Source organism: Sorex araneus, chromosome 3 (genome assembly GCF_027595985.1).
Source record: "Sorex araneus isolate mSorAra2 chromosome 3, mSorAra2.pri, whole genome shotgun sequence".
In the NCBI taxonomy this organism is placed as follows: Eukaryota; Metazoa; Chordata; class Mammalia; order Eulipotyphla; family Soricidae; genus Sorex; species Sorex araneus.
Window position 1 is genome coordinate 217,722,143 of NC_073304.1, and position 14,402 is coordinate 217,736,544.

Consider the following 14,402-nt stretch of genomic DNA (forward strand, 5'->3'; position numbering starts at 1 on the left):
ACTCCAGCCCCCTTTTTAAAAAAGAAACAAAAACAAAAACACAAAACACCCAGTGGCACTCAGCAATGACCCCTGGTGGTACTCGGGAACCATATGTGGCTCTGGGATTTGAACTAGGGTTGGTGATGTGCAAGGCAAATACATGAAGTCCTGTACTCTGTCTACTACCCCCCAAGAACTATTTTTTTTTTTTGACGGAGTGTTTGTTGGGTCACACTTGACAGACACACCTGGCTCTGCATTCAGGGATCACTCCTGGTGAGCTCAGGGGATCATAAGCAGTGCTGGAGATTGAACTGGGTTGGCTGCAAATAAGGCAAGAGCCCAACGCACTGTACTAGTACTCTGGCACTGGAATTAAATTTCCTTCTCTTCTCTTCTCTTCTCTTCTCTTCTCTTCTCTTCTCTTCTCTTCTCTTCTCTTCTCTTCTCTTCTCTTCTCTTCTCTTTTCTCTTCTCTTCTCTTCCCTTCCTTTCTCTCTCTCTTTCTTTCTTTCTTTCTTTCTTTCTTTCTTTCTTTCTTTCTTTCTTTCTTTCTTTCTTTCTTTCTTTCTTTCTTTCTTTCTTTCTTTCTTTCTTTCTTTCTTTCTTTCTTTCTTTCTTTCTTTCTTTCTTTCTTTCTTTCTTTCTTTCTTTCTTTCTTTCTTTCTTTCTTTCTTTCTTCTGCCCTACCTGCTATACTATCACTCCAGCCTCTAGAACTAAATTTCTTAATGTAAGAATTGCTGGGACATGGGGCTGGAGTGATAGCATAGCGGGTAGGGCGTTTGCCTTGCACGCGGCCGACCCGGGTTCAAATCCCAGCATCCCATATGGTCCCCTGAGCACCGCCAGGAGTAATTCCTGAGTGCAGAGCCAGGAGTAACCCCTGTGCATCGCCAGGTGTGACCCCCCCAAAAAAAAAGAATTGCTGGGACAAAAAAAAAAAAAAGACCTATTATGGCCAGGCACATCAGGTATGATTAAAATAATTCTCTAAAGGTAATGAAGAGAGATATAGGTTAGAGGCTGTAGTGCAGGGGAAGAAGGGAATCCAATGGATACAATGCTTAGAACATTTTATTACAGTACAAAATTGTTGAAATTAAGCTAAATAGAAAAACATATTAAGTATATACAAAACATTAATAACACCACTCAAAGCACACACACATAACAAGGCAGAAAGGTTTACAAAAGGTTATGAGTGTTGAAAATAATGGAAATTTCCCAAAATAGATACAATAGCTCCCTGCTAAATATGGCATAAAAATAAGATCTCTGAGCAAACGTTTCCTATTTTTCAATCTAGAAATCAGTACTCTCCTGCTCCCACGAAACCAGCTCTTTGAGAGATCTAAAGGTTCAGAGGCAGCCAGAGGAGACAGAGCAAGAGCTGAGAATGTCACATTAATTTTCTTCATGCTGTTGATTATATTGTGGTTACAGACAAACAGCAATGGTGCTTTTCTGGGAGGGCGGGGACAAAGGGGGAACACACCTGGCGGTGCTCAGGGCTTATTCCTGGCTCTTCGGTCAGGGGATTACTCCTGGAGGGGCTTAGGGACTATATATGATGCTGGGGATAGTTAGCAGGGTAAGCACCTGTCCACTGGACTATCACTCTGGCCCCAGCAATGGTGTTTTTCTTGAGTCTGTAATAATGATCAAAAGGAAAGGAAGAATATGAGTAATTTCTCATTGCTCGAACAAAAATTCAGCACATAGAAGGCTGAGGGGCGAAGAATATTTGTATTAAAACTATAAAATGTATCTGATGGAAAATTACCTATAAAATCTAAGAAAAGAAAATTGATCATGTTCTATCTAATATTTGCTGAAACAAAAGGAGATGGAGTAGACACTTGAATATCAAAGTGCTCCCATTTTAGAGTGAAGGGTCAATAAACAAACGACATTATGTTAAAGTGACCACAACTCTCAAGAGTGCAGGAGAACATAAAATCAGTTCAAAAACAACAGACTCAAAACACAGACACTTTAAAGTAAGAAGAATAATGCCCAAAAGATGGTCATATGTTAGATAATATTGTAAAAGAGAAAGGGATATTTGGGCTTTACATGCGTGAGGGTTCTGGATTACCTTTACAACCTTGAGACTTCTGGATTATCTTTTCAAATTACATTCTCAGGGGAGGAAATTAAGAGCTTCAGGCAACTTTAAAATCAGCCTTGGGCTTAATAAGACCGTTACTCAAAAAACAGTCATCTCACATTTTAAAACAGATCATCGTCATCATCTGACTCTTCAAGGTACTTTATAGGCTTCTTTGCCCGTCCAGATTTTGCCCGTGGGGCGAGAGCTGAGTCTAAGTCCTGATGGAAGTCATTGGTCTCCCCCTTGGATTTCTACAAGAAATGACAAGTCCATATAATTTGCATAACGCCAACCAACAGCATAACTTAAACATAACAGCATAACTCAATGTAAAAGGCACAACCAGACTACAATTCAAGGTTTCCACCTTTATAAGGAGTAAGAAAGAGATTTAAACTCATTCACTAGATAAGTGGCACACTGAACTTGCTACAGCTACACAGAATACAGCAGGAGCTAATGGAGTATGAGTTGTTTTTTTTTTTTTTTGCTTTTTGGGTCACACCTGGTGATGCACAGGGGTTACTCCTGGCTCATGCACTCAGGAATTACTCCTGGCGGTGCTCAGGGGACCATATGGGATGCTGGGAATTGAACCCGGGTCAGCCGCGTGCAAGGCAACAGCCTTACCCACTGTGCTATTGCTCCAGCCCCTGGAGATTTAAATTAACTTTCTTAAAAAAGGTGCCAAATAGTTAAGAAGAGCAAAGCCTGGCTGTGTTTCAAAATACCCACCTTACTTGCAGCTGCCTTAGAAATTCTCTCCTCAAAATTAGAGTCAGAATCATCAGAAGAAGAAGGTTTCCTTTTGCGACGAATCTTCGTTTTAGTGGGGTCAGGCTTTTTAGAGGTTTCAGAATTCAAGCCAGAATCCTTTTTGGTTACTTTTGGTGCACCCCGTTTTTTGGTGCCTGCAGTGGTGGTGGAAGATTGACCTGCAAGACAACAAAATCATCATTACCACTTAGAAATGACTTATCCTCTGAATTTTTGTGTTCAGGGGCTTAGAGGCTCGTACAATAGGCAGAGCTCAGGAGACCCTGTGGTTCTGGAGACCAGGGCGTCCCACAGGCAGAACTAAGCCCTTTGAATTATTTGCCTGTTTCCTCACTAACATTGGGAAAGAAACTAATAGCAGAAAATATACTAGAGAAGGCTTTTTTGGGTTTGTTTTTAGCCATACTTGGCTGTGCTTAGGGCTTACTCTTGGCTCTGCCCTCAGGAATTACTTCTGGCGGTGTACAGGGGGCCATACAGGGTGCTGAGGATTGAACCCCGGTTGGTCGAGTGCAACGTAAAAATACTACTTGCTAAACTGTTCCTCTGGCCCTGAGAGAAAATATACGTTTTTTTTGGGGGGTCACACCCGGCGATGCACAGGGGTTACTCCTGGCTCATGCAGTCAGGAACTACTCCCGACAGTGCTCGGGGAACCATGTGGGATGCTGAGATTCAAACCTGGGTCAGCCGCATGCAAGGCAAATGCCCTACCCGCTGTGCTATTGCTCCAGTTCCAATATTCAACATTTTACAGGTGTATTTTTTTTTTTTTACATTAAACTTAGAAATCCTATTTCTGTCACAGAAATGAACTAGCTGATGCCTAGTCGTGGCGAAGGGAGTAGGGGGTACCAAGAGGTTTGGCCCATACCCAATGGTGTATATCCTCTAGTCCTTTGCGCTGTCTTTTTGGTCTGATGCCTAGCATTTGAGAAACATACTACTAGAAAATCTTTTGACCACCAGTTTCGAGCATAAGGATTTCTAAAGGTTTGCTTTCATTTAGAAAATACTTAATTTCAACTTAAGAGTGAAATCTGGGAATAACAATCAAAATGTACATGTGGCAGCCAGTTACTGAATCCCAATAATAACCCATCTCAAAGACTTCAGGCTCACTTTTTGCTGCTGTTTTCTTCACCGTCACCTTCTTTTTAGAAATAGGCTCTACAGTTTCCGTTTTAGCTGTAAAATCGGCAGCAGGGGGGCTTGGGGAAAGTGGTACATCATTCTTGGCATCATCAGCATCAATGTCCATTACTACAAATGAAAAGGCATACAGTAGACATGTGAAAATCCACTGGATTTTTTTTCGTGCTTATTTTGCTTTATGCACCTTAGCTGGCAGTGCTCAGGGCTTACTCGTGGCTCTGTGATCAGGGATCACTTCTGACAGGACTCAAAGGACCATTAGGGTGCTGGGGTTTGAATCCAGGCTGGCTGCGTGCAGGAGTCCTACCCACTGTACTATCTCTGGCCCTTCACAACTGTTAATTCATACATACAATCTTCCAGCACCACACAGCACTGAATTTTTATTGCTTTAAATCTCTAACATAGTACCCAGCAAGCAGATTTCACTGACTTCTCCTTTTTTTTTTTTTTTTTGGCCACACCGGGTTGTGCTCAGGGGGCTATATGAGTTGTCGGGGATTGAACCTGGACTTGTCACATACATGTAAGGCAAGCTTTTAACCGCTGTAGTATCTCTCTGGTCCCACACAGATTACTTAAAGAAAAATTTCCTTCCTTTTATCTCCTTTAAATTTATTAAGTATAAAATCTATCATGACATAGTCTGGCAAGCTACCTGTGGCATATTTGATAATGCCAAAAACAATAACAAGTCTCACAATGGAGATGTTACTGGTGCCCGCTTGAGCAAATCAATGAACAGCGGGATGACAGTGACAATGATAAAATCTATCTCTGAGCCAGAGTGATAGGACAACGGTGACAGCGTTTGCCTTGCAATGTGGCTTATCTGGGTTCGGTCCCTGGCACCCCACATGGCCCCAGAGCCCAGGCGGGAGTTATCTTTGATCCTGGGCTGAGGTTGGGAAATCTGTATATTTGATCATGGCTAATTGTAAAGTTGGGTGTTATGAATAACTTTGTAAATTATAGTACCTCAATAAAAATTAAAAAAAAAATCTATCTCTATGTAAATCTAAATCTAATGAAAAACATCATTGTGATGCTAAGAATGTAATTCTTTTTCAAATTAGGATTTGGCAAATGTAATCCAGATTAGAACCCAGCTGAAGACTAAAGTGTCCAGTGAAGCAGACATTTGACTTTTTTGTTTGTTTTGTTTTCTGTGACCACACCAGCAGTGTTTAGAACTTAGTCCTAGAGGGCTTGGGGGATCATACTGGGTGCTCGGGATTCAACCCGGGTCAGCCACTTCCAAGGTAAATGCCCTACTTATTGTTCTATTGCTTTGGCCGGACATTTAACTATTTTAAAGTTATTTTCACTTAAATACATACCCGATACGGCACTTTTTGGTGGTTTCTGTTCTTTGTTAGTTTGTCTAAAAAATAAAAAAAATAAAGTACTTATATCTAATTCTAATTATTTCAAACACGAAATAATTATTGCTTGACTATTAAAAAGAAATATAAAAATCCATTGTGGAGAAGAAACTTACTTTTGGGAAGTTTTGGTTGTAGGTAGACTGTCATCTGATGGAACAAAATCTCCATCATCTTCATCTTGATATTTTTCATCAAAATCAGAGAAATTTTCATCTGAATCCAAATCTACCATGGTTTTAGTTTTTGCTATGAAAAAATACATATTCCAAGAGTCAAAGAGAATAAAAGAAATAAGCAACCCCCAGATTGGTAAAATATTTCATAAAGATGTAATATTTAGGGCTCAGAGGGTTAGTTAGTTCCAAGAGCAGAAGCACATCTCTTGCATATGCTTAGGGTCCTGAGTCTGACGCCCAGCACTGCATGCACCCCAACCCCAGCACAGCCGTGTCCTCACAGTCTTGCACTGTGAGGCCAGAGCATGGAACCATCTAGTTCAGTCAGTTAGGTATAACTGGAGTGCCCCTAGAGCACTGCTTGAGAGGCAATTCTCTGCAACATTTAATATTCGGTTTAATACCCAAAAGAAGCTTTAGTTTTTCAAATCTTAAATAACTTAGACATAAACATTTCTGGGATTGTATTCCCTGAAATACTGGCCAGTGAAACCTTCCAGCATGTTTTTTTTTTATTTTCCCCTTCTCTTTTGGCATTGGGTGGGGGGTGCACATCCGACAGTGTTCTGCACTCAGGAATTACTCCTACCAACAGCTTTGGTCCAGAGACACAGCAGTGAGTCCTGGAAGACACCACATTGCTGGAGATCTCTCTGGGTCCTGTACCAAGCCAGTTTCACCAGGGTACCTCAGATGGAGCAGGTTTGCTCTTCCCCGCCTGCTCCAGATGAAGCCTGGTGACCATGAGCTTCCAGAAGCAAGGCCCAGGTATGCAGGTTCCAGGACTAAGACTCTAGGCCTCATGGCAGTGCAGCCTGGTCCAGGGACTCCCAACTGAATCCCAAAATGGATTTGCGCCCTACAGAGATGTCTCTGGACCCCAACCATTGACAATCTTAGAATTCCAGAAGCGCGTAGTCACTTTTGCAGCCACGAGACCTCCCATCATATTCAGAGTGAGCAATAGAAAATTAATTATCTAGTGTCTGCCCCTGACAGGAAGGTGTGAATGGGGGTGGGAAAATTCGAGCAAACTATAATGCCCAAAAGTAGAGAGAGAGTATTGGGGAATTTGTCTGCCATAGAGGCAGGGTGAGGACTAGGATGGGGGTGAGGGGGATACTGGAGACACCGGTGGTGGAAAATGTGCACTGGTGGAGGGATGGGTGTTTGATCATTGTATGGCTGAAGCTCAAACATGAAAGCTTTGTAACTTTATCTCACAGTGATTCAATTAAAAAAAAAATTACTCCTGGGGCCCATACAGGGTCCTGGGGTTAAATCCAGGTCGGCTGCATGCAAGGCAAATGCCCTACCCACTGTGCTATTGCTCCAGCCCACATCTATATATATTTGTTTTCCTTACTTGATGCTTTCCGTAGCTCTATTTCTCGTGGAGGGACATCAAAATCACTTTCATCACTGCTCATATCTGATTCTGAATCAGACCAGGGGTTTTTCTTCTTCCCTTTTTTGACTGGCTTAAAAGACAATGTAGTTTGTTTCATTGTCTTGGCACCTAGAAAAGGAGATAGGAAAACATGCTTTTATATATTCTTAGTGACGTCATTTGCCTCCATCTATCCTCTGGATATTTGGAGTTAGTGCTGAGTATACATGGGGAGTAGAAACAAACTTGGCTTCTCTTTTCTTGGGGCCACTGCTGGGGTGCTCAGGGAACCATGTGGCGCTGGTTCCACATGGTTCGCAGGCTCGCAGGCTGCAGCTTGAAAACGAGGTACTCCAGTCCTTTGAGTTTTCTCTCCAGCCCCATCCCTCTTCCTTATGGGGCTTAGAGCAAGGTAGTTCGCTCCTCTGGTCAAATAAATACATTGTAGGGTTTCTCTAGGCTCCATGGTAGTATATGCTTGTAAGTAGGGAGTGCCTTACCTACTGTACCATCTTTCAAGTCCATAGCATTATATTCTTAAAACGTTAATAATGAGAGTATTGTAAATCACACTGACTTATTTACTCTCAAATCCGCACTCAGGGATCACAACTGGCAGACACAGGGTGCCAGGGATCGAACCTGGGTCAGTTGTGTGCAAGGCAAATGCCCTACCAGCTGTACTATCTCTCTGGCCCCTAAACCATCTTCTTTTGTTTTAATACCTGGTTCTTTTTCTTTTTTCAGTTTCTTTTCTAATCTTTTTTTAAGGCCTTCTGCTTCACCATTCTCCTGTGGGCTTCCTTCAGTGTTTTCATTCTAAAAGACAGCGAGATAAGCAAAAAGGTCAAGTTCTGCCAATGTATTATTTGAAACAGTTTAGTCAACTATACTAATACATAACAAGAATACCAGACTTGTTTTGGAGCCACTCCTGACAGTGCTCAGGAGACCATATAGGATGCTGGGGATCAAATCTGGGTAGGCCGGGTGCAAGGCAAATGCCCTACCTGCTGAGCTCGAGCCCCTCAGTTATTTTAAATTTGGGCTTTGAGGGGCTGGAGCAATAGCACAGCGGGTAGGGCATTTGCCTTGCACGCGGCCGACCCGGGTTCGATTCCCAGCATCCCATATGGTCCCCTGAGTACTGCCAGGAGTGATTCCTAAGTGCAGAGCCAGGAGTAACCCCTGTGCATCACCAGGTGTGACGTAAAAGAAAAAAAATAAAAGGGCTTTGATTACTAGTGTTGAATAAAGGTAAAACTTTATAAAGTTAAAAAAAAAAGTCACGTTCAAAAGGAAAATTATGATTAGGTACAGGATATAATCCAAATGATGGGACTGGGCTGGATAGACACCTGAGTGAGCTAGTGCAGGCGTTGCATACAGAAAATCTGCTTCTCTTTTCTTTTGACCACACCCAACAGTGCTCAGGCATTACTCTTCTTGGCAGCCCGGGGAACCATATAAGATGCTGTGATCAAACCGGGTAGGCACTGTGTAAGGCAAGTGTCCTACCCACTATACTACTGCTTCAGCCCCAGAAAGCCTGGTTTTGATCCCTACTGACCACATAGTCCCTTGGACATAGAACCAGGTGGAAAAGCCTCCAAGCGCTGGTAGGTGTGACCCTTATCTCCAACAATAAGGTTGAGATCTTTATAATGTGACCATTTTTATTTTAAAAAAGTCTACAGGGGCCAAATAGTGTAGTAGGTCGGGTATTTGCCTTGCACACGGCTGACCCAGGTTCAATCCTAGCATCCTATATGGTCCCCTGAGCCCAGCCAGGAGTAATTCCTGAGTACAGAGCCAGGAGTAACCTCTGATTGAGCATTGCTGGATGTGACCCAAAATTCCAAAACAAACAAATAAACCAACCAAAAGAAGAGTCTACACCCAGCAATACTTGGGGGCTACGTGATACCAGGGATTGAGCCCAGGACTGTGCACATGCCTAGTAAGTGCTTGACTATTGCAGTTAGCTCCTCAGCCCTTATTCAATCTCAAAAGGAAAGTAAGCAGCTTCAGGGTTGGAGCACAGTATGGTGGGTAGGACATTTCCCTCGAACATGGCTGAACCAGGTTTGATCCCTGGCACCCCATATGGTCTCCCGAGGACCACCAGGAGTATTATTGAGGATAGTCAGGAGTAAGTCCTGGGCATGGCTGGGTGTAGCCCAAAACCAACCCCTTGCCCCCTGCCCCCAAAATATAAAGCAGCTTACCTTAATTTTCCTTTTATTTTTCCTTTCTGCCTCTGCTTTCATCTCTACAGTCACTACAGGGATGACTCTTTTTCCACTTGGAGAAGGCAAGACTTCGGTCATTTGGGGTTTTTTCCCCTTTGCTTTTCCACCTTTCACAGGTAATCCTACTTGTTCATCCTTTTTTTCCTTGGCTTCAACAGCCTATAAGAAAGATAAAAACCAAGTGAGTTTATAAACTGTTAATATAGATTAAAATATCAGTTACCTTCCAGAAATAGCTGGAAAGGCAGTTAAATTCGTTTCAATCTGTTACATCTACTTTTGTATTTTGTTTGGGGTTACTCCTGATGGTACTGGGGGATCAACTTCAGAGCTCCTACATGCACATGTGACCCAAAAACAAAAATTAAAGATAAAAGATCCATTTTGAAACAGTGTATCACTGTCATCCAGTTGTTTGTCGATTTATTCGAGTGGGCACCAGTAACATCTCTACTACACTCAGCCCTGAGATTTTAGCAGCCTCTCCTTACTCGTCTTCCCAATGATTAGAGGCTTTTTCAGGGTCAGGGGAATGAGACTTATTGTTACTGTTTTTGGCATATCTGCATATTTGCCATACTGCTCTCGCCCCTAGGAATAGTAATAGTACTGTAGCACTGTCATCCTGTTGTTCATCGATTTGCTCAAGTGGGCACCAGTAACGTCTCCATTGTAAGACTTGTTACTGTTTTTGGCATATCAAATATGCCACGGGTAGCTTGCCAGGCTCTGCCGTATGGGCAGGATACTTTCAGTAGCTTGCTGGGCTCTCCGAGAGGGACAGAGGAATTGAACCCTGGTTGGCCAATAAATGCAAGGCAAATAAATTGCACTACCTGCTGTGCTATTGCTCCAGTCCAGGAATAGTTATAACAGTAAATTATTACTATAGTAAAAAGGAATAGTAATGATAGTAAAAAAATCAAATTCATACTATTTCCAGGCCTTTTGTGTGAAACATGTGCCCCATGAAAAAGTGTAGAGACAGAAAATTAGTTTTTATTCTTAATTCTAGCACTAATTTCTATGAGAATTAAGAGGAAACTGAGAGGCCAGAGACACACTACAGGGTTAAGGCCAACCCCAGTAAAATCCTTGGCAATGTGTATGGGACCTTGAATACCACATGATCCCTGATCAGAGAATCAGAATTAGGCCTTGAGCACTGCTGCCCACCAAAGAAACTAGTGAAGTAAGGATATAATATATATATATACACACATAGAAACACAGAAACTTATAAATTCAAATAAACTAGAACATGATTCTAATAGTATATCCTTCTCCAACTTAACAAGAACAACAAGTTGGACATTCATACTAAAGTGTAATAATATAAATCTGCATGTTAAGTCTTTAGCTTACTTTATGAAATGCTTTTTCATATGTCAAGTGATCACTGTTACTGTCATCCCATTGTTCATCGATTTGCTTGAGTGGGCACCAGTAATCTCTCTGTTGTGAGACTTGTTACTGTTTTTGGCATATTGAGTACAGCACAGGTAGCTTGCCAGGCAAACCTGTGCAAGGCTACCTGTGCAAGGCAAACACCCTACCTGCTGTGCTATCATATCAAGTGATAGGGGGAAAAAATAAAACATTATTAGGAAGGTTGTAGTAACAAAGAATCTTCTATAACCGATTAGTTAGCACAGTGGGTAAATTGTCTATGTTCATTTAGGTTAAGGTGGGAAACACTAGGTTGGGTCTTCCACATTTAAATTCTTTGTTTCTCGATCTCATTATGTTCTTCCCTTTATTGAAATGCATTTCCTTCCTACCCTTTCCTTTCTTTCTCCATTAATATTAGAGTAGTATATTTCCTAGGATCGTTTATTTGAATTAGTTTTTAACAATCAGGGCTTTCTCCTGGCTCTATGCTCAGGGATCACTCCTGGCGGGCTCGGGGGACCATATGGGGTGCTGGGGAATCACACTTGGGATGGCCGCGTGCAGGGCAAACGCCAGGGCAATCTGCTGTAGTGTTGCTCCGGCCCCCAGTCTGTTCTCTGATGTGCTGTCTTCTTTCTACTACCAATTGTGAAATGGTTCTTTTCTTTTTCCCAGTTAAGTAAATACTCTTATACAGAAAAAGAGAGTCAGAGAAAGTACCCATTACAGATTGTGATCTGAGCAGCAGAGAATGTGTAGCCAATTATGAAATTTCTTGACAAAAACATTAAAAGATTACTTAATTCATTAATAGAAAATTCTAATGTAGGTAACATGAACAACAAACCTCCAGTTCTTCAACAAAAGCAGCCAAGTCTTCTCTCCATAAGTCTGCTGGGCTCTTCCTCTTTAATATTTCTAATTCTTCCTCCTTCATAAAATAAAAGATTAAGAATTAATTTTTGCCAAAGTAGTATTATTTTTTCTTTTTAGGTCACACCTGTCGATGCTTGGAGGTTGCTTGGAGGTTACTCCTGGCTCTGCATTCAGAAACTCCTGGCAGGACCATATGAGAGACTAGGGATTGAACCTGGATCAGCTGTGTGCAAGCCCTACCCGCTTGGCTGAAGATAGACTGGCCCCAGTTAGATTGGCCCAAGGTAGACTGGCCGAAGAAAGTTTGGCCCATGGAAAATTGTTCCAAGGCAGATTGGCCCCAGATAAATTGGCCCCAGATAGATCAGCCCAAGATAGACTGGTCAAGATAGTTTGGCCGAAGGTAGATTGGCCTGGAATAGATTGTCCCCACATAGATTGAGGACTACTTATCTCTGCAGCATAAGTAGTATATTTTTGTGCAGTGGTTGGGATCAAAACCAGGGTCTCAAAGATGCAAGGCAAGTGCTCTACTCTGAGCAACATACCAAACTCAACAAATAAAATTTTCACAAGGCACACAATTTTAATTCTTTTTTTCTGAGAGGCAGATACACCCAGAAATGCCTGGGGAATGATATGGAGTGTGGAAGTAGATGAAACCCACGTCAGCTACATGCAAGGTAAGCACTTTATTCGTTGTACTATCTCCAGATCCCAAGTTTTAATATTCACCATTAGAATATAATTAATCAACAGAAATCATCTAATAACTCACTTTTTCCTTTCTCAGTTTGCATAGTTCATCCTTCTTCTCCTTAGTTAGATACCAAAGAGGCATATCAAGAAGGTAATTGAAGGTTGGTCCAGAATCTGTCACAGAGTCACTTTTTTCAGATTCCTTTTCATTATCACTCTCTTCATTTTCTTCTTCATCTGGAATCTAGATGAAACATTAAAATACAATGTCAAAAAGAAATTTAAAACACCAATTGTTTGTCTTTAACAACAAACAAACAAAAGGCTAACAAAAAAAATTACCTTTTGCTGGGCTTCTTTCCAAGCCTTGACAGGATCTGAGTCATATCCCCTCTGGATCAAAACCTTAATTAATTCTTTCTTAGGTTTATTTTCTATTAAAAAAATGTAAAGAAAGGCAACAATTTTAGATACTTAAGAAATGGGATTAGGGGCTGGGGTGATAGCACAGCGGGCAGGGCGTTTGCCTTGCACGCGGTGGACCCAGGTTCGATTCCCAGCATCCCATATGGTCCCCTGAGCACCACCAGGGGTAATTCCTGAGTGCAGAGCCAGGAGTCACCCCTGTGCATCGTCGGGTGTGACCCAAAAAGAAAAAAAAAAAAAAGGGATTAAATTTCCATGTTAAGTCAAAATCTTAAAATTGGAAACCAAACTTTTCTTGCATATTTTTTTTGTACATTCGGGTTAATAAATGACTAATCTCTTGGGCTGGAGTGATAGCACAGCGGGTAGGGCGTTTGCCTTGCACACGGCCGACCCGGGTTCGAATCCCAGCATCCCATATGGTCCTCTGAGCACCGCCAGGGGTAATTCCTGAGTGCATGAGCCAGGAATGACCCCTGTGCATTGCCGGGTGTGACCCAAAAATCAAAAAAAAAAAAAAAAAAGACTAATCTCTAGTCACTGACAAGGGGGCAGACAAATCACCTCAGGCTGTGATCCATAATTCAAAACAACAAGATATCAAAATCTTTATCTGTGGGCTAGAGTGATAGTGTAGCAAGCAGAATGCTTGCCTTGTACATGATTTGATCCCTGGCCCCCCAGGAGTAATTCCTGAGTGCAGAGCCAGGAGTAAGCCCTGAGCACCACTGGGTGTGGCCCAAACACCAAAACAAAATCAGACCCCCCCACCAAAAAAAAAGAAACCTTTATTTGTGTAAGACTCTAACCTCTACCTCAGTTGTACATCTTATTTTGCTTAAATATTTTTACTCTCTTTTTGCAAGGGGTGGGGGTGAGGGGACGATGGCATAAAACAGCTGTGCTTGGGGAACTATGTGACCCTGGAACGTAGGGTCTCACACATGAAAAGCAAGTGCTCTACCACTGAGTCACATCCCCAACCCCTTTTTAAATTTTTGGATTTTGGGGCCATATGTGGTTCTGCCCTAAAGAGCTTACTTCCGACTATGTACTTAGAGATCTTCTGGCAGTGCTGAGGGGACCAGATGGGATGCCAGGGATCGCACAGAGTAAGCTGTGTGTAAGACAAGCACCCTACTCTGTTGTACTGTCTCACTGACCCAAGTCCCTGCTTTTATTCGATTTTACAAATTTTTATTCACTGGGGGTGGATACACCCAGTTGTATTCAGGGATTATTCTGTCTCTGTGCCCCGGATCACTCCTTGCAGAACTTGGGAGAACCATATGGGTTGCCAGAGATTGAACCCAGGTTGGCTGATTGCAAGGTAAATGCCCTACTATTGCTCAGGCTTGTACACAGGGGATCTCTCAAAATGCTTAAGCTAGGAAAAGCTAAAGCTCTTTACAGATATGTTATGTTTGAAACAAATGCTTGTAGAATTAACCACCAGCCAAACTAAATGGGTTTGCTCTCCCTCCCTACATCCTTCTCACCAAAAATGCTTCAAGGAAGTATGGTGTTAGTTTTAGATACAGGAATAAGTATTTTAAAAACATACCAATGATTATTTTGCCATCGATTTTCTCTAAGATAAAGCGAGCCTGATTATTCAGTTTAGCAGATTCAGCACCAAGCATTCCCAGAAGCCATTCTTTTCTCAGTCCATAATATTTAAGCCTGAGTTCATAGAAGTCTCTTAGAATATCTAATACGGTATCATATTTCTTTAAGCAGCCTACGTGGTCAAAAAGCACCTGGAAAAGAAAA

At 42.0% G+C, this 14,402-nt stretch overlaps 1 protein-coding gene across 1 annotated transcript in view; it reads right to left on the minus strand.

Annotated features, from left to right (window-relative positions):
* Window positions 1-1,062: 1,062 nt before the first annotated feature.
* Window positions 1,063-14,402, minus strand: part of TOP2A (DNA topoisomerase II alpha) — a 36,203-nt gene continuing 22,863 nt past the window's right edge. The window contains exons 24-35 of the mRNA XM_004608752.2: window positions 14,194-14,389; window positions 12,546-12,637; window positions 12,283-12,447; window positions 11,476-11,559; window positions 9,213-9,395; window positions 7,710-7,803; window positions 6,961-7,113; window positions 5,532-5,664; window positions 5,371-5,414; window positions 3,998-4,138; window positions 2,834-3,033; window positions 1,063-2,349 (exon numbers count right to left, since the gene is read on the minus strand). Coding sequence (XP_004608809.2) covers window positions 2,218-2,349; window positions 2,834-3,033; window positions 3,998-4,138; window positions 5,371-5,414; window positions 5,532-5,664; window positions 6,961-7,113; window positions 7,710-7,803; window positions 9,213-9,395; window positions 11,476-11,559; window positions 12,283-12,447; window positions 12,546-12,637; window positions 14,194-14,389 — 1,617 coding nt within the window. The 3' untranslated portion in view covers window positions 1,063-2,217. The remainder of the gene's footprint in view (window positions 2,350-2,833; window positions 3,034-3,997; window positions 4,139-5,370; window positions 5,415-5,531; window positions 5,665-6,960; window positions 7,114-7,709; window positions 7,804-9,212; window positions 9,396-11,475; window positions 11,560-12,282; window positions 12,448-12,545; window positions 12,638-14,193; window positions 14,390-14,402) is intronic.